At 40.8% G+C, this 23637-nt stretch overlaps 1 protein-coding gene across 5 annotated transcripts in view; it reads left to right on the forward strand.

Annotated features, from left to right (window-relative positions):
- NPNT (nephronectin) overlaps positions 1-23637 on the forward strand; it is a 90109-nt gene that overhangs the window by 32559 nt on the left and 33913 nt on the right. For 3 of the 5 annotated variants that reach the window (XM_034770821.1, XM_034770816.1, XM_034770818.1), the window contains 2 exons: positions 12200-12292; positions 18750-18842. In XM_034770821.1, coding sequence (XP_034626712.1) covers positions 12200-12292; positions 18750-18842 — 186 coding nt within the window. The remainder of the gene's footprint in view (positions 1-12199; positions 12293-18749; positions 18843-23637) is intronic. The other 2 variants (XM_034770819.1, XM_034770820.1) reach the window with 1 other exon arrangement.

Below are 23637 nucleotides of genomic sequence, written 5' to 3' on the forward strand. Positions count from 1 at the left end.
ACCAGGATCTGATTTGGATACAGAGAGAGACTTCTTTTAATGTTTTTAATGAAATAAATACTACTGGGAATCGTGTGATTATAGGAGACTTTAACTTCCTAAGTGCTACTAATAACAGTAGGGCCCAGATTTTCCTGGATGTGATAGCTGACAGATTTCTTCACCAAGTAGTTGCTAAATCAACAAGAGGTGATACCATTTTAGAATTGGTATTGATGAGTAGTGAGGACCTCATAGAAGCACTGGTTGCAGAGGACAACCTTGGTTCGAGTGATCATGAGTAAGGCTGTGAGTTTGTCATGGAAGTCATGGATTCCATGACTTTCTGGGACCTCCATGACTTCTGCAGTGGCCGGTGCAGCTGGCCTGGGGGCCACTGAGCAGCTCGGGCAGCCTCTGGGCCAGCCGTGCCAGCCGTTGCTGGGCAGTCTTGGGCCACCCCGCCCCCCTCTCCCAGCAGGAGTTTGGTTGTGGAAGGTGACTCAGAGCTGGGGGTTGGGGCACAGGAGGGAGTGAAGGCTCTGGGCAGCGCTTACCTCTGGGGGGGGGGGAGGGCTCCCCAGAAGTGGCAACATCCCTTGGCTCCTAGGCGGAGGCGTGGCCAGGGGGCTCTGCGTGCTGGCTCTGCTTCTGGGCCCTGCCCCCCGCTGCTCCCATTGGCTGCAGTTCCAACGGGAGCTGCGGAGCTGGCGCTCTGTGCGGAGCCAGAGCACAGAGGTCACTGGCCACACCTTCGCCTAGGAACAGAGGGACGGGTATGTTGCTTCTGAGGAGGCACAGAGCCAGATAGGGAACCTGCCTGTCCTGCCAATCCCTCCCCAGCACCAGTAGGGGTCCTGGGCCATGCACCGCTGCCCCTGCCCAGCACCCATGGCGCCCACGGGCCACTCCCCCCTTCCCCCCGAAGATTTAGTCAGGGGTGTATATAGTATAAGTCATGGACAGGTCATAGGCCGTGAATTTTTGTTTACTGCCCATGACCTGTCCATGACTTTTACTAAAATTACCCCTTGACTAAAATGTAGCATTATTTATGAGTTAATTCAATTTAAACTAAATGGAAGGATGAACAAAAATAGATCTGTTACCAGGGTCCTTGATTTCAAAAGAGCTAACTTTAATAAATTCAGGGAATTAATTAGGGAAGTGGACTGGACCAAAGAACTCAAGAATCTGAATGCGGAGGAGGCTTGAAATTACTTTAAGTCGAAGCTGCAGAAGCTATCTGAAGCCTGCATCCCAAGCAAGGAGAAAAAATGTGTAGGGAAGGTTCTATAGCCATATAAATAAGAAGAAAACAAGGAAAGAAGAAGTGGGACCACTAAGCACTGAGGATGAGGATAATCTAGGCATGGCCCAACACCTAAACAAATACTTTGCCTCAGTTTTTAATGAGGCTAATGAGGAGCTTAGGTATAGTGACTGAAGTCCAAGACCTCCAGGGTAGCCTTCTCTGAAATGTTTCCAGTTCCACGCGCAGGGCCAGTTAGACAGGCAGAACTACAGGGTCTCAATGCGTGGCTGAGACAAGGGTGTAGGGAGCAGGGGTTTAGATTTATTAGGAACTGGGGAAAAAGAGGCCCATTCAATTACATCATGTAATGACAGCTGAAAAGTGACAAGTTTTTAAAGTGCTTATATACAAATGCTAGAAGCCTAAATAAGGTGGGTGAACTAGAGTGCCTCCTATCAAATGAGAATATTGATATAATAAGCACTACAGAAACTTGGTGGAATGAGGATAGTCAATGAGACACAGTAATACCAGGGTACAAAATATATCAAAAGGACAGAACAGGTTGTGCTGGTGGGGGAGTGGCACTGTATGTGAAAGAGTAGAATCAAATGAAGTAAAAACCTTAAATAAACCAAATTGTACCATAGAATCTCTATGGATAGTAATTTCATGCTCTATTAATAAGAATATAGCCATAAGGATTTATTACCAACCACCTGACCAGGATGGTGATAGTGACTGTGAAATGCTCAGGGAGACTAGAGAGGCGATAAAAATAAAAAAAACTCAATCATAATGGGAGATTTCCACTATCCCCATATTGACTGGGTACGTGTCCCGTCAGGATGGGATGCAGAGATAAAGTTTCTTGACACCTTAAATGACTGGTTCTTGGAGTCCTGAAACCCACAAGAGGAGAGGCAATTCTTGATTTAGTCCTAAGTGGAGCACAGGATCAGGTTCAAGAGGTGAATATAGCTGGACCGCTTGGTAATAGTGACCATAATATAATTAAATTTAACATCCCCGTGACAGGGAAAACACCACAGCAGCGCAACACTGTAGCATTTAATTTCAGAAGGGGGGATGACACAAAAATGAGGAAGTTAGTGAAACAGAAATTAAAAGGTACAGTGCCAAAAGTGAAATCCCTGCAAGCTTCATGGAAACTTTTTAAACACACAATAATAGAAGCTCAACTTAATTATACCCCAAATTAAAAAACATAGTAAGAGAACCAAAAAAGTGCCACCGTGGCTAAACACCAAATTAAAAGAAGCAGTGAGAGAGAAAAAAGGCATCCTTTAAAAAGTGGAAGTTAAATCCTAGTGAGAAAAATAGAAAGGCGCATAAACTCTGAAAAAGGAAGTGTAAAAATATAATTAGGAAGGCCAAAAGAGAATTTGAAGAACAACTTGCCAAAGACTCAAAAAATAATAGCAATTTTTTTAAAGTACATCAGAAGCAGGAAGCCTGCTAAAAAAAACAGTGGGGCCACTGGATGATCAAGATGCTAAAGGAGCATGAGAACGATAAGGCCATTGTAGAGAAACTAAATGAATCCTTTGCTTCGGTCTTCACGGCTGAGGATGTGAGGGAGATTCCCAAACCTGAGCTAGTCTTTTTTAGGTGACAAATCTGAGGAACTGTCCCAGATTGAGGTGTCGTTAGAGGAGATTTTGGAACAAATTGATAAACTAAACAGTAATAAGTCACCAGGACCAGATGGTATTCACCCAAGAGTTCTGACGGAACTCAAATGTGAAATTGCAGGACTACTAACCGTAGTCTGTAACCTATAATTTAAATCAGCTTCTGTACCAAATGACTGGAGGATAGCTAATGTGATGCCAATTTTTAAAAAGGGCTCCAGAGGTGACCCCGGCAGTTACAGGGTGGTAAGCCTGACTTCGGTACTGGGCAAACTGGTTAAAACTATAGTAAAGAACAAAATTGTCAGACACATAGATGAACATAATTTGTTGGGGGGAAAGTCAACATGGTTTTTTAAAGGGAAATCATGCCTCACCAATCTACTAGAATTCTTTGAGGAGGTCAACAAGCATGTGGACAAGGGGGATCCAATGGATATAGATTTTCAGAAAGCATTTGACAAGGTCCCTCACCAAAGGCTCTTAAGCAGAGTAAGCTATCATGGGATAAGAGGGAAAGTCCTCTCATGGATTGGTAACTGGTTAAAAGATAGGAAACAAAGGATAGGAATAAATGGTCAGTTTTCAGAATGGAGAGAGGTAAATAATGGTGTCCACCAGGGGTCTGTACTGGGACCAGTCCTATTCAACATACAGTATTCATAAATGATCTGGAAAAAGGGGTAAACAGAGAAGTGGCCAAATTTGCAGAAGGTACAAAACTACTCAAGATAGTTAAGTCCCAAGCAGACTGCGAAGAGCTACAAAAGGATTTCACAAAACTGGGTAACAAAATAGTACATTAAATTCAATGTTGATAAATTCAAAGTAATGCACTTTGAAAAACATAATCCCAACTATACATATAAAATGATGGGGTCTAAATTTGCTGTTGCCACTCAAGAAAGAGATCTTGGAGTCATTGTGGTTAATTCTCTGAAAACATCAACTCAATGTGCAGCAGTCAGTCAAAAAAGTGAACAGAATGTTGGGAATTGTTCAGAAAGGGATAGGTAATAAGACAGAAAATATCATATTGCCTCTATATAAATCCATGGTAGCCCACATCTTGAATACTGTATGCAGATGTGGTCGCCTCATCTTAAAAAGATGCATTGGAATTGGAAAAAGGTCAGAAAAGGGAAACAAAATTGATTAGGGGTATGGAACGGCTGCCATATGAGGAGAGATTAATAAGACTTGGACTTTTCGGCTTGGAAAGAGAGGACTAAGGGGGGATATGATAGAGGTCTATAAAATCATGACTGGTGTGGAGAAAGTAAATAAGGGTATGTCTATACTACCTGCCAGATCAGCAGGCAGCGATCGATCCAGTGGTGGTCGACTTATTGCGTCTAGTCTAGACGTGATAAATCGACCCCCAAGCGCTCTCCCATTGATTCCTGTACTCCACCAGGCTGAGAGGAGTAGGCAGAGTTGACTGGGGAGTGTCAGCAGTCGACTCACTGCGGTGAGTAGGTCTAAGTACGTCGACTTCAGCTACCTTATTCACGTAGCTGAAGTTGCATAACTTAGATCGATCCTTCCCCCTCTCCCAGTGTAGATCAGGGCTAAGGAAGTGCTGTTTATTCCCTCTCATAACACAAGAACTAGGGGTCACCAAATAAAATTAATAGGCAGCAGGTTTAAAGCAAACAAAGGGAAGTATTTTTTCACACAATGCACAGTCAACCTGTGGAACTCCTTGCCAGAGAATATTGTGAAGGCCAAGACTATAACAGGGAGAACTAGATAAGTTCATGGAGGATAAGTTCATCAAAGGATATTAGCCAGAATGGTCAGGGTTGGTGTCCCTAACCTCTGTTTGCCAGAAGCTGGGAATAGGATCACTTGATGATTACCTGTTCTGTTCATTCCCTCTGGGGCACCTGACATTGGCCACTGTTGGAAGACAGGATACTGGGCTAGATGGACCTTTGGTCTAACCCAGAATGGCCGTTCTTATATAGTGGCAGGGTGGCTAATGGCAGTGAGGATATGGAGGTGGAAATTACCACAGCTGAGGTGGAAGTCAAACCAAACAGTTTAATGGGACTAAATCGGGTGCCCGGATAATCTCCATCCAAGAATATTAAAGGACCTGGCACAAGAAATAGCAGGCCCAATAGCAAGGATTTTTAATGAATCTGTAAACTCGGGGATCGTACCCTATCACTGGAGAATTGCTAACATAATTCCTATTTTTAAGAAAGGGGAAAAAATTATCCAGGAAACTACAGGACTGTTAATTTTACCTCAATTGTATGGAAAGGCTTGGAACAAATTTTGAAAGAGAAAGTAGTTAAGGACATAGAGGTGAACGGTAATTTGGATAAAATACAACATGGTTTTACAAAAGGTAGATCATACCAGACCAACCTGATCTCCCGCTTTGAGAATATAACTGATTTTTTAGACAAAGGAAATGCAGTAGATCTAATCTACCTGGATTTCAGTAAGACATTTGATACGACTACAATAGGTCATACTGAAAGGTGAACCTTCAGGCTGGTGGGAGGTCATCAGTGGAGTTCCTCAGACATCGGTCTTGGTACCAGTCTTATTTAACATTTTTATTACTGATCTTGGCACAAAAAGTGAGTGTGTTCTAATAAAATTTGCAGATGACACAAAGTTGGGAGGTATTGTCAATACAGAAGAGGACCAGAATATCATACAAGGAGGTCATGATGACCTTGTAAACTGGAGGAATAGAAATGGGATGATATTTAATAGTGCAAGGTTATGCCTTTAGAGACTAGCAACAAGAATTTTTGCTATGAGCTGAGGACTTACCAGTTAGAAGCTACAGAGGAGGAAAAAGACCTGGGGTTATTGGTTGATCACAGGATGACTATGAGCCGTCAATGTGGTGCGGCCGTGAAAAAGGCTATTGCAGTCCTAGGATGCATCAGGCAAGGTGTTTCCAGTAGAGACAGGGAAGTGTTAGTACCATTACACAAGGCACTGATGAGACCTCCTCTGGAATACTGTGTGCAGTTCTGGTCTCGCATGTTTAAGAAAGATTAATTCAAACTGGAACAGGTGCAAAGAAAGGCTGCTAAGATGATTCGAGGAATGGAGAACCTGCCTTATGAGAGGAGACTCAAAGAGCGTGGCTTGTTTAGTCTAACCAAAAGAAGGCTGAGGGGAGATATGATTGCCCTCTATAAATACATCAGAGGGATAAATACGAGAGGGAGAGGAGTTATTTAAGTTACTCACCAATGTGGACACAAGAACAAATGGATATAAACTGGTCATTAACAAGTTTAGGCTTGAAATTAGATGGTTTCCAATCATTAGAGGAGTGAAGTTCTGAAACAGCCTTCCAAGGGGAGCAGTGGGCTCAAAAACCTAACTGTCTTCAAGACCGAGCTTGATAAGTTTATGGAGGGGATGCTATGATGGGACTGCGTACGATACCATGTGGCCCATCAGCAGCTGCCAGTAGCAAAAATCCCCAATGGCCAGAGACAGGACACTAGATGGGGAGGGCTCTGGGTTACTAAAGAGAATTCTTCCCCAGGTATCTGCCTTGTGGGTCTTACCCCTGTGCTCTGGGTCATCTAACTGATTGCCATATTTGTGGTTGGGAATGAATTTCCCCCCAGGTCAGATTGGCTGAGACCCTGGGGGTGGGGGGGTTGCCTTCCTCTGTAGCATGGGGCACAGGTCACTTGCAGGTCTAAATGTTAAATTCTCTGTAACTTGAAGTTTTTAAACCATGATTAGAGGACTTCAGTAACTCAGCTAGAGGTCAGGGGTTTATTACAGGAGTGGGTGGATGAAGTTCTGTGGCCTGCGATGTGCAGGGGTTCAGACTAGATGATCACAATGGTCCCTTCTGAACTTAGTCTATGAAATGGGAAAGATCTTTGGCTGGTCAGAGATTTGTTTGCATTGGCTCTGAGAGAGCTAATACTAAATATTTTTTTCTGTTCAATAGCTTGGTCTAGGGTGGAAGCTAGAAAGTTAGATTTGTGGGGTCCGTGTTACAAATTTCTATTAACTAAGGTCTTTAATATGTTCAACTTTATGATGCAAGTTACTGTTGGGTTTATTAAAATAACAACTGACTCTAGTTCATTACTTGGCAAATTCTAAATGGCATTAATATTCTACAAAATCAATTGAAACATATGGAATCAATAAATTATAAAAATATAACATCCCAGTTATACCATCCTCTGGTTTCTTGTCTACTTTGTGTCCATTTTGCTCAGACTGTAAACTCGTCAGGGCAGGGACTGTCTGCATTTTGTGTCTTGTACAGTGCTAAACTTGTCAGTACATAATAAATATTCACCAAAATATCATGGCACTGGAATAAATACTTTCAGTAAGGGAACAGATTTCACTTTTTAAGGAGTTAAAGGCAGTGTGTTTTGATAATAAAAAAGACATTATAACAAAAAAATGCTTGGCGCAGGCTCCTCTTTGAATTGTTTGAGCTGTAAAATGTTTTCCAGAGTTGTAATGATTCTTAGCAATCTAAAAATAATCATATTAGCATGAAGTGGATCCTGTGACAGTAAAAATAAATTCATAGACCTATTTTTTCCCTGTTTCTTTCCATAGTATCATTGCTTTGCTGTTGCAGTTTTTTAATTACTTGTGCATTTTTATTAGTGTTGTTTCACATTTGTTTTAATTAAAGCATGTTAGGTTCAGAAAAATGTCGATGTAATAGTGATCTCTTGGTGTTCCATATTTACTCTCCATCTGTGGAATCAGAATTTAGCTGGCAAGATTGTTGATGATGCAAGAAGCAAATAGAACATAACTTCATGTTCTGCAATTATTACTGTTTCAGCAGGGTTGGCAGTATTAAACACTTGTATTTTGTAAGTGATCTAAATGGAAATGACTGAGATGTATGCAGTAACAAAGAGTCATTCTACACACTTGCTTTTTAGCCCACTTCAAGTTTTATTTTTTAAATGAAATTTCCCACTCAAGATAGGTTTGAAGAAAGGGGTGGTGGTGCTCGTGGGGACCCAGACTGACTATAAACTAGTGGCCACTTATTGATTCCTTTGCTCACAACAAGTAGCAACTTACTCCAAAAGTAGTTACATTGAAATCAACAAATTAAATACATTCATTTACACAACAACTGAGCTAGTATTGCATATTGATAATATGAAATGCTTCCTCGCCCCACAACTAGTTTGTATAGTTGAAATCCCACTTCTCCTGTGGCTGGGAATCTTACCATCCACTCACAGAGGGATGAATTTGGAAGAAACTACTTCTGGAGATCCATCCAGCGTTTTCTTCATTCTCTTATCCCTCTCCTTGAGGAGGTGCCAAGCTATACGTTCCTTTGGCAGATTAATATACACCTCTACCCCGATATAATGCGGTCCTTGGGAGCCAAAAATCCCTTTATATCTGGGTAGCAGCCGCAGGGCTCCAGTGGTGATTTAAAGAGCCCTGGACTCCAGCTGCTGCGGAGAGCCCGGGCCCTTTAATCGCCGCCTGAGCCCCGCTGCTGGAGCCCCGGGGGTAGCAGCAGCAGGGCTCCAGTGGTGATTTAAAGGGCCCGGGGCTACCCGCAGCAGCGGGAGCCCCGGGCCCTTTAAAGCGCCGCTGGAGCCCCGGGGTTACCGCACTATATGAGAACCCATGTTACATTGGGTTGCGTTATATCGGGGTAGAGGTGTACTTGGAAAATTTACTGTGACTATGTTTAGTTACAGAGGATAAAATAGGAGCCGCTTGCTTGATTCCTGTTTTCTGTGATTCCCATCTACAGCGATCCACATCCCCTTGTAGGCACATGAAGTTTTTCTCTGGGTGCCTTCACTAAAGGCAGAATTGCACATAGGGTAATACATATAATGAGAGAACTGATTTTAATTATCTCCTTTGCATAAATTATCCTGAAAGCCTCAGTAACCTGGTATGTATCAGAGGGCAGAAATTGGGCCTTAAAAGGAACCTCATGTACATGCATTCTGCCCTGAGCTCTCCTCATGCAGACTAACTCTCTCTAGAACAAATATGCATTGAGGAATATGAAAAATACTCAGTGTTTAAGAAAATCCATAAAGTTCACATCACCCACTGTGGCAAAATATATTTTTTTAAATAAAGGTATAATTGTAAATTAACCACTCTCCCTTCCTCACCTTCTAAAATTTGTACACTAATGCTATGAAACTGTCATTTAGGGTTATTGCTGCTAGGTTTAAATAGCTGAGAGGTTATTTAATGTTTTATATTCATGCTTAATAATGGCTGTAAACATACTGGGTCTGGGTTCTCTGGTGTCATGCAGCTGCTTTGCACTGGACTGACAGTACAATCTGGTTACAAATCTGGCATCATCATCCCAGGAATATCATCATCTCAGTGTAACAGTGACCCTTTGGTGTATAGCATTTTTTAAAATAGCATACACCTTCCCTGCTGGGGTGTTAAAGGAAAAAGGCAGCGTGGCTGACCAATTCTCAGTGGTCTTTTTGGGCCCTGTGACCTATTAAAGGCTGGTTTAAACACTGGGGAAATGTGCTTCACAGAAGTGCAAAGGTGAGCTTTAAACCACCTTTGCACAGTACCCTCTCACTGGTGTTCTGTGCTGTTTGACTGTCGTCCAACATTCAGAATAATATTTTAAAATTTTGAGTGACTAAAACTTTACGAAATTTCCTTTCTCTTGCAACAAAATGTGCACATGTGTATAGATGTGTGCATGTAATTGCATACAAAAATACATTAAAAGAACATCAGTAAGGTTGCAAAGTCAAGCTCTCAAAAGCTCTTACTTCAGCTCCATGGTGGGTGGGTGTGTGTGTGCGCGCGCGCATATATATATGCATTATGATACAAACTTTAATTACATGATTGCATACTATTTTTCCATTGCACCCCTACTTAGTCATTGCACAGGATTAGATGTTTTTTACTCAATAAGCAACTGTTCAATATTTCATTTCCTTATTTACTGTAAACCATCCTAATCCTTCACTGAATACAGAATTATTAACTTCCACACGGACTTCTCAGTGTAGCTTGTCATCACAGTATGTGAGTACTTCACAAACACTAATGAATTTATCTTTACATCACCCTCGTGAAGTAAGGTTGGATCATTATTACCATTTTACAGATGGATAACTAAGTCACAGACATTTATGTTGAAAGTGTACGATAATTTTGGAACCACAATCTGAGATGCTTATAGCCTGATTTTTCAGAAAACTTAGCATTTTATAGCGCATTATATGTTGAAAACACAGTTCCTGTTAACTTCAGTGCTCAGCGTTTCTGCAAATCTGACCTCAGGGTCTTAAATTGGGCACCTGGAAAATGAGGAACACAGACTTAATGGCCATTTGTGAGATGTTTGGTTTAAATGACTTTTCTAGCATCACACAGGAACTTTGTGGCAGAGGCAGAGATAGAATCCAGTTCTCCAGGGTGGCATTTGGTTGCCTTAACGATGAGATCCTCATTTCTCTTTACGCAATCCCCTGCCTTGTTCACTAATCACCTTCCTACTTCTGCAACATATGGGAAAGTGAAGTACAGACAATAGCCTCATTCACTACACAATTCTGATTCATTCCCTGAGCACTGTCCATCCTGTACACGAATGAGGCAGAAATCATGTGGATAAAACAGCATGAAGTTGTGTAATTAAAGATTGTATCACAATGCATATACACCAGTGGGCTTTATTAAGGTTGCTCATGCTTAATTGTGGCATTTCCTGACTTTTCAGCACTTGTCTTTACAATCTTAATGTTCTTTTAATGAGTTTTGTATGGAATTTCCTAGCTTTTTTTTTTTTAAAAAGCAAACTGAAAAAACAGAAATGCCATCATGTGGAATCACATTGATATCCACATGATTCATCAGCAGGGTTGGAACCTTTTAGCTCCATCATATGGACCTCTGCCACTTGAACTAACAGAGTGATGGATAACATTAATAGGTTGTCTATCTGTATGTGGGCCAGCCACAAACGGGAGATGAAGCGCACACTTTGCCAGTGGGTTGCACTGCTATTTGCTGATTGTAGCAGAATGCTGAGACTGGGAATCCTGGGTTCTATTCTGAGTTCTGTGGGGAGTGTTCTCTCTGGTTACAAACCCATCTGCTCCCGTTCACCCCAAGCCCTATTCCTTCTGTCCCTGGCTCCTCCAGTCTGCCCTCATCTTAATCTCTGCTCCATCCACTCTAATTCTTTTCTCAGTTTTACCCCCATCCCTCACAGTTCCCAGTCTCCTGCTGGTCCCAGTGACTTCTTGTTCCAGTGGCTGTCCCAGTGTCCCATCCCCACCCCCAATTTGCTCCCCTTTAGTGCACTCATCATTAATTTGAATGTGTTCAAAGCTCAAGTTTAACAATCAGGCTTATGTGCAGCAGCAATAGTGCTGCTTTTAATGAGCTGTAAGGAGATACAGTGAACAACGCCCCCCCCCCCTTTTTTTTTTGTGTCTAACAAGGTCTTTCAAAATACTGTTTAAATATTTAAATTGTGCCAGCTTGCTGTAATAGTGGCAGTGCACAAGAGATACCTGAATGACAGATTACAAGCTTGGGCCTGGTTCTGCTACAGCTGCTTAGCCAAGTAGTATCATTGAACTAAATGGAACTTGTGTATGTAAAGATTACTCACATGAGTAAAGCACTTGGGATTGCACCAGTGATCCTTCCCTTCACGGATCCACCTTCTGGAAGCAATGACCCGAGAGACAAATCATCTCTGTAAAAGACCATCCTGTATCCTTCTGGCCAACAAACTCTGGAGGGAGCCTCATTCAACAAACTCTGGAGGGAGCCTCCGAATAGGGAAAGTCATGGTGACATAGAACCTTTTTTTGAGTGTCAGGATAAAGAAACACCACTGTCTAAACAACTCAGAGGGGGGAAAAAAATCTGTGGACACTTGGAACTGCACTGTTGCTTGTCTGTTACTGAACTGATAACTAATTGATGTTGACACTCCAACTTCCTGTTCAGTTCGGGCATATTCTAATAACAAACTGAATGGTGTGCATCATAAAGTACATCAGGAAGGCCATGAGTCCATTTGCTGGTCAGATACTACATAATCTGGAATATCCAAAAAATTGAACATTTTATCCCATAACCCCTGAACATAATGCTCATTATCAATCAGTCTCCTGATGTGTATTTGTTTTTATTGTTGAAAATATACTTTGTGTGCACTGTAGTGTTAAATGGGAAGTGATGTACAAGGACTAAGTATTAGTAGTATTTGTGCTGCTTTCATTAAAGTAATATATTATTGTTGATTAGATCAGAACAATAATATATGTTGTTCTATTTGCAGCTATATGTCAGCCTAGATGCAAACATGGTGAATGTATTGGACCAAACAAATGCAAATGTCTCCCAGGGTATACTGGAAAAACCTGCAACCAAGGTAAGATAGCAAATCTTTCAATTAAATAATAATAATAAAAAGCCTGCACAAGAGACTACAGAATAATTTTTATCCTAAAAAATTAAATAATGTTATGCATAGACACTTCAATTTTCTGCTTATTTATAAACAATTAACTGAGTATACCTATATAGTATTCATAAAGGGAATGTACTGTATATCCTGCACTTGCAGAATAATGGACTTCATCTCCTAGGTCTTTGACAGATGTAACATGTAATGATAAGGGTTTTCTTAGCACTTGAATCCAGTGGTCTATGGGTATTTAATTAAAGTCCCTTTAATTTAGGCTGCTTTATACCTCATCACCAGTTGATCAGAGAAAACCAATTTGGTGTGTTAGTGCAAAGTTAGATAATTTCTTTAAAGTTGTAAACAATATGATTAATATTGATATTATAATGTAAATAGTCAAATCAAGGAGTTAACAATAATACAAAGTTAAACTGATTAACTACTAAGAGAACAATTTAAGAAGAACTGGCCAAGTTATTGCATTGGCACAACCAATAATCAAATCACAAAGCTGACACAACACACATGATTAAATGACTTTTTTAATCTTTCTACCCCTATGCATTTATGTAGCAGTTTATACTTTCCCTTGTGGAAAGACTAGGTTAAGGATTAAATCTTTATGTATCCCAAATAACTCCTAGAAATCTAGGATGAGATTTGCTTCCAACCAAGGTTAATCAATACCCAATGGTACCATACGCTATGGGTTAAAACACATATGCTATTATTATTAATGGCCTCTAGGGTGACCAGATGTCCCGATTTTATAGGGACAATCCTGATTTTTGGGGCTTTTTCTTATATAGGCACCTATTATCCCCCACGCCCTGTCCTGATTTTTCACACTTGCTATCTGATCACCCTAATGGCCTCTGTGACGGGATCCCTGGGGTGCAGTCTGAGACTGTGGGACCACTGTGCCGCCCTGAACTCTCTCCAGCCTGGGTTGTCTCTCACAATGCCTTGCTAGTGACCAGCAGCAAACTCCTGCAGGTGCTGTTATCACTCAGCACAGCTGCATGTGGAGCCCCATACCCGCTAGATTGCATGAATGCTCCCAGAGCCGCTCATTAATCATACAGAGAAAGGAACCAGACAAATCCCCCCAGCTCCCAGCACTGTACTTCAGGAATATAGCATCTTGCACTGCTCAAGATGAGCAGTGCAAATTTATTAATTGGTTCATCGATGGAAAGTGGATATACACCAGCCTTTGCAAAACCTGAGCAGATTTACCACACACTACAGGCAAGCCCCCTGGTAAAGATAAACAGTTAAACAAATTTATTGACTACAAAAGATAGATTTTAAGTGACTATAAATGTTAGGCAAAAAGTCAGAGTCAGTTAACAAAGGAAATAAAATATAAGCACGCAGTCTAAACTCTCAACCCTATTAGACAGGGCAACAACTAGACTAAGCAGTTTTTCTCACCCCACTGGATACTGCAGTCCTTAATATACAGATTTTGTCCCTTAAATCTGAGCCAGTCTCCTCTGTTGGGGTCTTCAGTCTTCTTCTCAGTGTCTTTACTGCTTGCAGCATAGGTGGGGGCAGGAAAAAGGCCAAGCATGGGGCCCCTGTGTTCTACAAACACATGGGACTTATTGTATAAAACAGAATACAAGTCCAGGCATGTCTCGTGGGCACTGCTGAGTCCCCAGGCAAGGTTGAACAAATCCCCTGGCGTGGCCTCATGCAGGTGAGTCATTGCATTGTAGCTCCCTTGCTGGACAATGGCTGTAGGTGGGTGGTTTGACACCTCACCTGGGCATGTCTTTGTCTCTGCTTTCCTTGGAAGGGAAAGTATGAATATAAGACATAGTAGCGGTGTTGTGGTAATCTCAAGAATAGCACACTTTTTCCTTGTTTACCTGGTCTTTTGTGGGTGAAACGCATGCTAGTATTGTCCCACTGGACTTCCTGTTGTGACCTTCTGACTGAATCAGGGGATCTGCATTGTCCAATTCTGATCGGTGATGTTAGTATGAATCTTGGTCCACTTTTGGGGTTCTCCTTTTAGGGTACTGTTTCTTAGTTACATCCACAAGCCTGTGCTTTTCCACAATGAGCAACATTGAGAGAATAAGATGAGGTGAAAACTCTATCAAGATGATTTCACCCCTTTGTATTTAGGTGAACAGCCTAAACTCTTCAGTGGCCTCTTGACTGTTATCACCTGTTGTCTTCCTGGTCATAACATTGTCCTTTGACTTACAAAAATACAAAAGAGTTCCTTTCCCACCCATATACCCCATGCTTATGCTTCCTCAAAATGGACAAGGCTTCATAAACAACATAAACGTTTACTGAACTGTTGCCACCTCAGGGATACTGGATGCAAGGTTATTTCACTCTATCAGGGCTGAGTCAAGCTGCTTCAAAGCTACTTATTAAATCCATTAACATAAACTTATTAAATATATAATCCAATTAAAGTGTTTCCTTGATGTCTACAAGACTACGTCCACACTATTCTGATGCTGTGATCTGAATATGCAGAGTCACTGGCATCTCTAGTGTTTTGAAGCAGGAGAAGCAATTTAGACAACACCTATTAAAAGTAGAATAGAACTCTCTCTCCAACCTAACTTGCCCTATTTTTAAGATGTTTTAAATTTCTATAATTTCCAAATTTTGAGGCCATCTCTCTAAAGTCCTGCAGTCATTGTGTGATTTCAGTTGACACTCCCGGGGGGCATTGGCCTGCTAAATCCAGGGTTGTGAGTTCAATCCTTGAGGGGGCCACTTAGGGATCTGGGGCAAAATCAGTCCTGCTAGTGACGGCAGGGGGCTGGACTGGATGACCTTTCAAGGTCCCTTCCAGTTCTAGGAGATGGGATATCTCCATTTTAAAATAAATAAACAAATAAATAAATAAAATTCACAGGTAAAGGCCTCAGTTCAGGAAAGCATTTAAGTATATGGGTAAATTGAATTGATGTTAATGGGATTTAGCACCACTCTGACATACAGGGTACAATCTAGACTGATGAGTAGCTGTCTCACCCCTGTCCTGTAACCAGGGGTATCCTTTAAAATGCCTTGCTGCTCACAAACAGTCTCCAGCATGAACACACTCGCAGCTATGTCTGTGTGTCTGCTGCAGCCAACCAGCCAGCCACACCTTGGCTTTCATCAGCCTTAAAAACCACCACAGGGTTACCCCAATGCACTCCCAATCTCAGATTTCCCCCCAGAAATGTATGTCCTTACTGCCCAACCCTCTCCTGGACAGTGCAATATACTGAGTCCATTATTCCTTTAAGGGAATAATATTCACACAACTTGTTGCCCTAAATGGAGTTATTCAGACACTTCATCTTGAACACAGTTGATGAAATAAAACAATAAAAAAGGTTTATTAACTACAAAGAAAGATTTTAAGTGAGTACAAGTAATAAGACATTAAAGTCAGAAATGGTTACATGAAAAATAAAGATAACATGCTTACTGGTGCCTAACTTAATGAACTATATTAGATTCAAGCAAAGTGTGTTACCATAGCAGATTACTGACCAAACTTTCAGGTCAAGACCTTTTCCCCAGAGTCCAACCGTTGCTTTGTCTCTTCAGGTGCAGTGAATGTGATGGACAGAGAGAAAGAGATAGGGATGCGTGGATTGTTTGTCCCTCCTTTTAATAGTTTCAGTCCCCTGCTTGAAAAATATTTCTAGTTGAGAACGAAGAGCCAAAGAATCTATGTGGAAGGATATTTCCTTCTGGGTTTTGCACCCGTCTGAATTTCCTTTGTCTTCCCTTCACGCTTGTTGACTCTGTTTACTGCTTAAATGCAAAATGGGCAGAGCACAAATTCCTTTGTTCAGGACACAGACATGACATCATACAGGGAAATCTTATAATTTCACATACAATGTTGTCCCATATATTTTACCAGGACAATACTGACCAGCAAATTATGAGTTTTCAAATGACATCTTACAAGGTATACTTTGTATGAAGATTATTAGAATAGTGTACAGGGTGTGAATACAGGAGTGTTTTCTGTCACAAACTCCTTAAAGTTAAGCACATACTTATATGCTTTACTGAATCAGGTCCATAAGGTGTAGCACCTGGCCCTTTACAGAGGTATTGAGGGAATTTAGGTACCAAGCTTAAGTTTTGATAATGAAATAGTTTTTATTTTACTGAAAAAATTTAATGGACATGTTTTTAATTGAAATATTCTCTCCTGCAGTGTTGTTAACACAAAACTACCTAGAACACCCCACACAATTCATAATTAAAAGCTGAAAACAATGTTATTCCCTTCTTGCTAAATTACTATAGGTGAAGTTTTAAGAATCTTCCATTGGTGTAACTGATCTCCAAAAATGCAGAGTGATTTATATAGCACAGAACATTTATTTCTGTGCTATATAAATTAAATTTATATAGCACAATTAAAATACAGGACTTTTATTAACTTGTGAAGACTAAGGAGTGTATGTATGAAATAATATGTCATAGACCGTCTCAGTCATCCTCTGCAGTTGTCTAAAATTATAGAAAAATCTGTATAGCCTTTTTTTCTGAAAAAGCTGATGGGGATGTTGTAGGAAACACTGACAATATCAGAGCCAGGCTGTTGTTCAGAATTGTATCCTCTGATGTTTATTAATCCTTCTATGGCACACTGATTTCTAAATATATTTTTCTTTTAAAATATATTATTTTCAGATTTCCAAAGAAGACTGTCAGGAAAGGATTAGCAAATAAATGCTGTGTGTTGTTCTCCCGCCCCTTATTTCTGCTCTTATTTCCCCTCTTTAGTGTCTTCTTTACTTTTCACTCTGGTCCAACACTCATAAGGATGGTATGCTGTGATTTTACTATTCTGAGTATGCTGTCTTGGTCACTTTAGAGCTTTACCTAGAGTGCTCAGTACAGTTTTAGATGCACAGTAACATATATTAGCTTTACAGTATCAGATGTATGGTACACAGACCACCTCAGGCTCTGATGTCCTGAGCTAAAACAGCTTTGGACCTGAGAAACCTCCCAGAAACCCAGGGTGCTAGATGAAGTATGGCAGATGGTTTGGTGGGTGGCCCTCTTGTCTCTTAGTCAGTATTGAGCCAGTGTTCCAGCGACACACTGTTACTGGAAGTGAGGCGTAGGGTTGTCAAAAGTGCCTAAGTAACTTAAAAGCACAAGTCCCATTGTCCTCCTAAATCACTTAGGCACTTAAGAAAATCCTACTCGATGTCTTTTGGTTGAATTGTAAACTGAAGCTCTGTTCACAGCATTTTTCAAATCACAAGATTAGGATCTTTAACACAGTGTCCTAATCAGATTGCAATTTGAGTGACGGCGATCTGCCTGAATAAAACAATTCCCCTTATGTTTCCATTGATGGTGTGTCAATTCCCGTCCTACAATAAAAGTATTATTGTGTATTGTTGCTGGCATAGATGGTCTGAGGCACTCATCTCCAGGGAAAATATATATATCTCCAGGGTATAAACCACTTTTGGATTTGTCTGGATGAAAGTAACTATATGAATACAAGGTGTTACTGCTGTTATTAGACATTATATTTAATCTATTCAGAACCCTCTTACCTCTTGTGAACCAAGTAAAGGATCACCTGGTTTCTCATAATGAGATGCTGAACTTCAACTGACTGGTTACATCTGAAAGTCAATCACTCTTCCCAGGAGCATTGGAGTATAACCTTTAACTCCTGCTTTAGTTCATCAGCACTAAATTACAGTTGCCTGGCACCTTTGTATGAGTGTGTTGTTAGGAGGTTAAATTGAGTTGGTAGCTAAATTGCAATACCCTTGTACTAGCAGTAACAGAGTGCTCCCCATTGTGTAAAAATCTTAATTTGTGACCTTCACACTTCAGTTTTGGTTTTTCAACCTCATTTTGCAGTTTGGGTCAGCGTTTGAGATAGATGGTAGCTGGAGATAGTTAAAAAAGGAATGCTGAAAGTTTAAAAAAAGTTTACCAGCTTTGTAAGCTAGTTGTAAAATGACCAGCATTTTTTGCAAAACGTAGTCTTCAAAAATTTGCAACAAGCTCTATAGTGGTAGCTGTTTCCCTGGCCTAAGACGTGTTATGTATTTGCTACTTAGTGAATTGATATGTAGCATAAGTAATTAAAGCCTCACAGATTTGTGTTAGCAATATAAAATGTTTGCAGTGTTTTCTGTGAAAGGTGATGTATTACAGTAGACAAAGGATGATTTTCTATAAAAAATTAAAGAAATATACTAGCATGTGTTCCACAACTGGTTTTCTGAATGCTATTGTTCCAGGACCAGCTTACAAACATAATGTACGTCTCTTTTTTTTTTTAATGCAGTTGGTAGAGTCTGCATTGATGGTTTTTGACAAAATAAAGTAATACATCATTACAGGGATTTGGCCTTTTGACTATTATTATGCCTTTTCCCCCTTCGTGAAGCTGAGCAGCTGTATACAAGCCCAACTGATCGGCACAGTGAACCACCTCTATTTCGCCCCCTGGATCATCGTGCAACAAATGTGCCTTCAAGGGGTGAGAAAGTCCTTTATTTCAGGTGGTGTGCTCCTTCCACCTGCATGGCTTCATACGATAAAAAGTTCTTGCAAATGTACTGAAGTATGATGAATTAATGGCTGCCATGTGAAAGCCAGGCCTGCAGTATCATTGGCATGCAAAGCAAATATGCAGTTACACTTCTTTGATGCTGTTATTGCTGTATGCCTGTATTCTGAAAAGACTTGGATAATCCTTTTAACTTCCTATTGTTGTTTCTTTTCTGCTTTGTTCTTTCAGGATGTGCACTGCTTTTTCTAAATTCCTTTCTATACCGGCATAGCTAGGTCACTGTAGCTATGCTACTATAACTCCTTAGTGTGACACAACCTACACTTATGGAAAGAGTTTTTCTATCAATGTAGGAATCCTACGTCCCCAAACATAATCATTCTTTCGTCGACATAGCTCCATACACAGAGAGTTAGACTGGCACAGCTATGGTGCTCGGGTTAAAACTTTTAAGTGTAGATCAGGTGTAAACCAAGAGCAATGGAAATTGTTTATTGGGTTCAAGTGAAGATAACAGTATGATTTATTTTCCAGCTTTGTTTCAGAGAAAGACCATTGTTAACTTCATAGTTTGGGTATTATTGTATTGTCTATTAGACAAATGGTGTGATTGAATAGACCATGTCTGAGGGTGTGCAAATCTGCTCTCTCTCTTTCTCTTAAGTGAAACTGATGATGTACTGAAAATGAAAACTGATCTATTTTTTTAAGTATAGGTGATGAAGGCTTGAATATGTTATTTTGTTTCTGGTCTGTGGCTTCCTTTTCTAGCTTAATCTTAGTAAATTCAATAGTGAATTTTTGACCTCCGTGTTGCGTGGTCCAAGTTAAAAAGTAGAAAGAAAAGTTTGAATGTTATACAAAAGAATGCTACACCTTTGTTTGGACTCGGTGAAGGGGCTAATTAAAGAAAACTAAGTAGAGTGTACAGCATAATCTTGGGGAAAGAAACATGCCTGTATACAGAAAATCAGTCTTTATCCAAGATGATGCCTCAGAGCAGTGCCCCTACACTCAGGGCTGGTGCTACCATTTAGGCCAACTAGGTGGTTGCCTAGGGTGCCAAGATTTGGGGGTGCCAAAAAGCGGTGCCCCCAATTTTTATTTATTTATTTTTTTTTACAGTGGCCGCTGCGCTGGGAGGGAGAGGGAGTCTGAGCCACCGGCAGGCAGCCCAGGGGTTCCCTCGGGTCAGCGCGCCGCCAGCAGCCCAGGGGAACCCCTGGATCAGCACTGCCGCATGGATCCCTGGGCTGGGGGGTGGGGAGTTGCTGCGGGGGGGAGGGGGGAGGAGCCGCCGCACGGCGCGGGGGGGGGGGGGAGGGCGCAAGGTGCAAGTTTCGCCTAGGGTGCGAAACTTCCTTCCACCGCCCCTGCCTACACTAGTTAAACAAGTCACACACAGATTTACCATACAGCACCAGTTGTCCTTCCACTGTATCTACATTTTTTCAACTCTCTCCTTTTGAAATGTAATATTTATGCTCAGCAGCCTGCGCTTATGTTCTGGACCTGCTTTCACAAGCTCCTCCAATACCCAACCTGCTTTTACATTTAGCACTTTTCAATATATTACTTGCAGCTAAGAATGCTATTTTTGTATTGACTATATAATTACAGCACTTGAATTTATGTGGTTTAATGGTAAAATTGTCTAGTTTGGAATAATGAATGAAGATCTTAGTCAGCAGCATAATGGGACTTGTTAAACGCCTCATTTGATGTTAATGCACCTTGTATTTTTAATTCCATTATAAGTTTCTTAAGGAACAAAAGGAGGAGTGACTTATATTAAAATAAAAATAATGTACGAGTATTATTTATGGAACATTCTGATTTTAAAACCTTTTACCTTTCAATCTTTTAGAGGAAAATTCTGCTGTTTTCCCTTTTTTTTTTTTTTTCCCTTTTGATGGAGTATTTATTCTAAGTGAGCTATCATTATAGATATTGTTTGAAATGCCAAATTGATACTTCTAGATAAGTAACCTGACCTTTCTTAAAACCACCATATGTTTGCAGTATATTCAGTGTGTTGCTATACATGACCCTTTAACTGCTAACATTAGCTTGAACCTGTTTTAAGAATAACATGACCGTACGTAAACAACAAAAATATAAAGCATCTGAAGATGATGGAGAACTCTAATAGCGGGAATGTTTCTGAGCTGAGAACAGGGATGCAATACATAGGCATACTGGCTGATCCATTTTTCCTCTTGCCCATATGCAAAATATCTATAAACTTTTGAGAAGGACATGCTGTTGAACATAGTCTGAGTGTGGAGCTATATGAAGAGAACCATCATTGTGTTAATAAAAGATTTTATGAAGAACCAAATGAACCTCCCAGTGACGGTTCACCTAAGAAATTGAATATTAGATGGTGTGTGTACAGAGTATATACCTTTCTTCACTGAAATTGGGAAAGAAGCTACAGTAGTGTTGGCAAAGAGGGGTTGAAAATGCGACACCTGGGAAAATACAATTGGACAGTAGATCTGTTAGTAAGCCCACAGAGCAGCACATAGTAACATTTTAGCCTATTTTGAAAGCACTGGCTTTGCAGTTAGGTAATCAAGGTGATGACAAACACTTTCCTTCCCATGTAATAGTGGGAGATTTTGTAGCATGACAAAAGTTCAGACTAAAGGATTAATAACAAACTATCTCTCAATAGCAAAGTGCAAAGGCAGAGGGGAAAAACATTTTTAAATCTAATGGAGCTGTACGAAGGGTCTTATTTTGGCTCTCCCTTGATGTTGAACCATTAGGATGTCAGCCATGCTACCACTGAAACAAATCTGTGCCTTTGTTTAGAGACCAGGCATCTTCCAAGTATTTGCTTCCATTTAGATCTTGATAAACATGCTGTATTCAAAAAACAATCCTGGGACTGCTTTCATTCACACGCAGAAGTGGAATTAAGGCTTGGTCTACAGTAGCAACTTACGTTGGTATAACTGCATTGCTCAGAGATGTAGAAAATCCACGCCCCTGAGTGACATGGTTATACGAACGGTTATAGCAACTTAAAGTGTAGACAGAGCTATGTCAATGGGATGGCTTCTCCCGTAGCCATAGCTACTGCCTCATGGGGAGGTGGGGTAACTATGCCAACAGGAGAAGTCCTCCCGTCGGCATAGGTAATGTCTTCACTGAAATGCTACAGCTGCATCAGTGCAGCTACACGGCTGCAGCCTTTTAAGTGCAGACAAGCCCTTAGTGAAGTTAATAGAAATAAGCAAGGTATGTTTTGGCTGAAACCAATCAAAAATAAGGCACACGTGGAATGGTATCTTAATATACTTTCCAGCATCTACTTTATATATTCTGGTTATTCTTAGAATGTGTTACTGATAACTGGCCATCCTTCAGCATCGTGGCCTTCAATTCTGTACTAAAAATATTTTATACCAGGTGGCAGGATATTCAAAGCCCTGTGGAGAAGTCCACTTATTTTAAGAGCCATAATGTAATCTACAATTTATGCAGAACAATGTATTTTAAACTCAGTTTATTAATCAGTTGTTACATCATTAAAGTATGGCTCAATGGTAGTGACTCCATAACTAAGATTTAAAGAAACTTTTCATTATGGATAAAATTTTCATAAATGCTTAGTTGACTTAGGAGCTTAAATCCAAGGACCTTCAATAGGACTTACACTCCTAAATCACATAGGCACTTTTGAAAATTTTCCCTTATAAGTCTAGTGTTAATACTTCCCTTCCTTAGCCTATTTCCACTTATAGTGAAAAACCCCTGAACTTGTCATATTATTTTTATAATCATTTAGTATTTCGTGTGCTTGGTGCAAACAAATCCTGAAGAAGGTATGAGTTTACAATATAAATGCATATACCCTCAGTGCCTCTTGTTTGTATGTCTAAACTGCACTAAAACACCCATGATTGGCCTGTGTCAGCTCACTTAGGCTGCAGGGCTATAAAATTGCCATGCAGATGTTTGGGTTCAGGCTGGAGCCCAGGCTCTGGAACCCTGTGACGGGGGAGGGTCCCAGAGCCCTGGCTCCAGCCCAAGCCTGAATGTCTACATGGCAATTTTATAGCCTGCAGCCTGAACCCCTGAGCCTGAGTCAGTTGACATAGGCCAGCCATAGGTGTTTTAATGCGCTGTTTCACCTCAGGCTTCACTGTGGTTTTCTTTTTTAGGAAAAAAAAAATCACAAAGTTCTTCTTCCATTCAATTATAACATAAGAATGGCCCTACTGGGTCAGTCCAAAGGTCCATCTAGCCCAGTATCCTGTCTTCTGACAGGGGCCAGTGCCAGGTGCCCCAGCGGGAATGAACAGAACAGGGAATCATCAAGTGATCCATCCCCTGTCGCTCATTCCCAGCTGGCAAACAGAGGCTAGGGACACCATTCCTGCCCATCCTGGCTAATAGCCATTGATAGACCTTTCATTATCATTCCCTTTCACTATCCCATCTACTCAGACTACCAAGACCTAGACTTCTTACCTCAAGATCATGATCCCCATAGCCAGAGACAAGAAGCAGTAAAATATTTACCCATCTCGTATGTAATTTACTCTGATATTTTTTGCTTTTGGCAGAAGTGCCAGAAAAAGAAACAATTAGCACCCCCAAGTAGCTAAGCTAAAGCAGATTCTTCACAATCCTTCCCAACCACCTTCCTGATTTGGAGCAAAGACTCAACATCTTGTCTCCTGCCCTTAACATGCAGTCCACAGGCAATATGCAACTACTCCTCATCCACCATTTTATGAAGATCCTG

Source organism: Trachemys scripta, chromosome 5, assembly GCF_013100865.1.
Source record: "Trachemys scripta elegans isolate TJP31775 chromosome 5, CAS_Tse_1.0, whole genome shotgun sequence".
Lineage (NCBI taxonomy): Eukaryota > Metazoa > Chordata > Testudines > Emydidae > Trachemys > Trachemys scripta.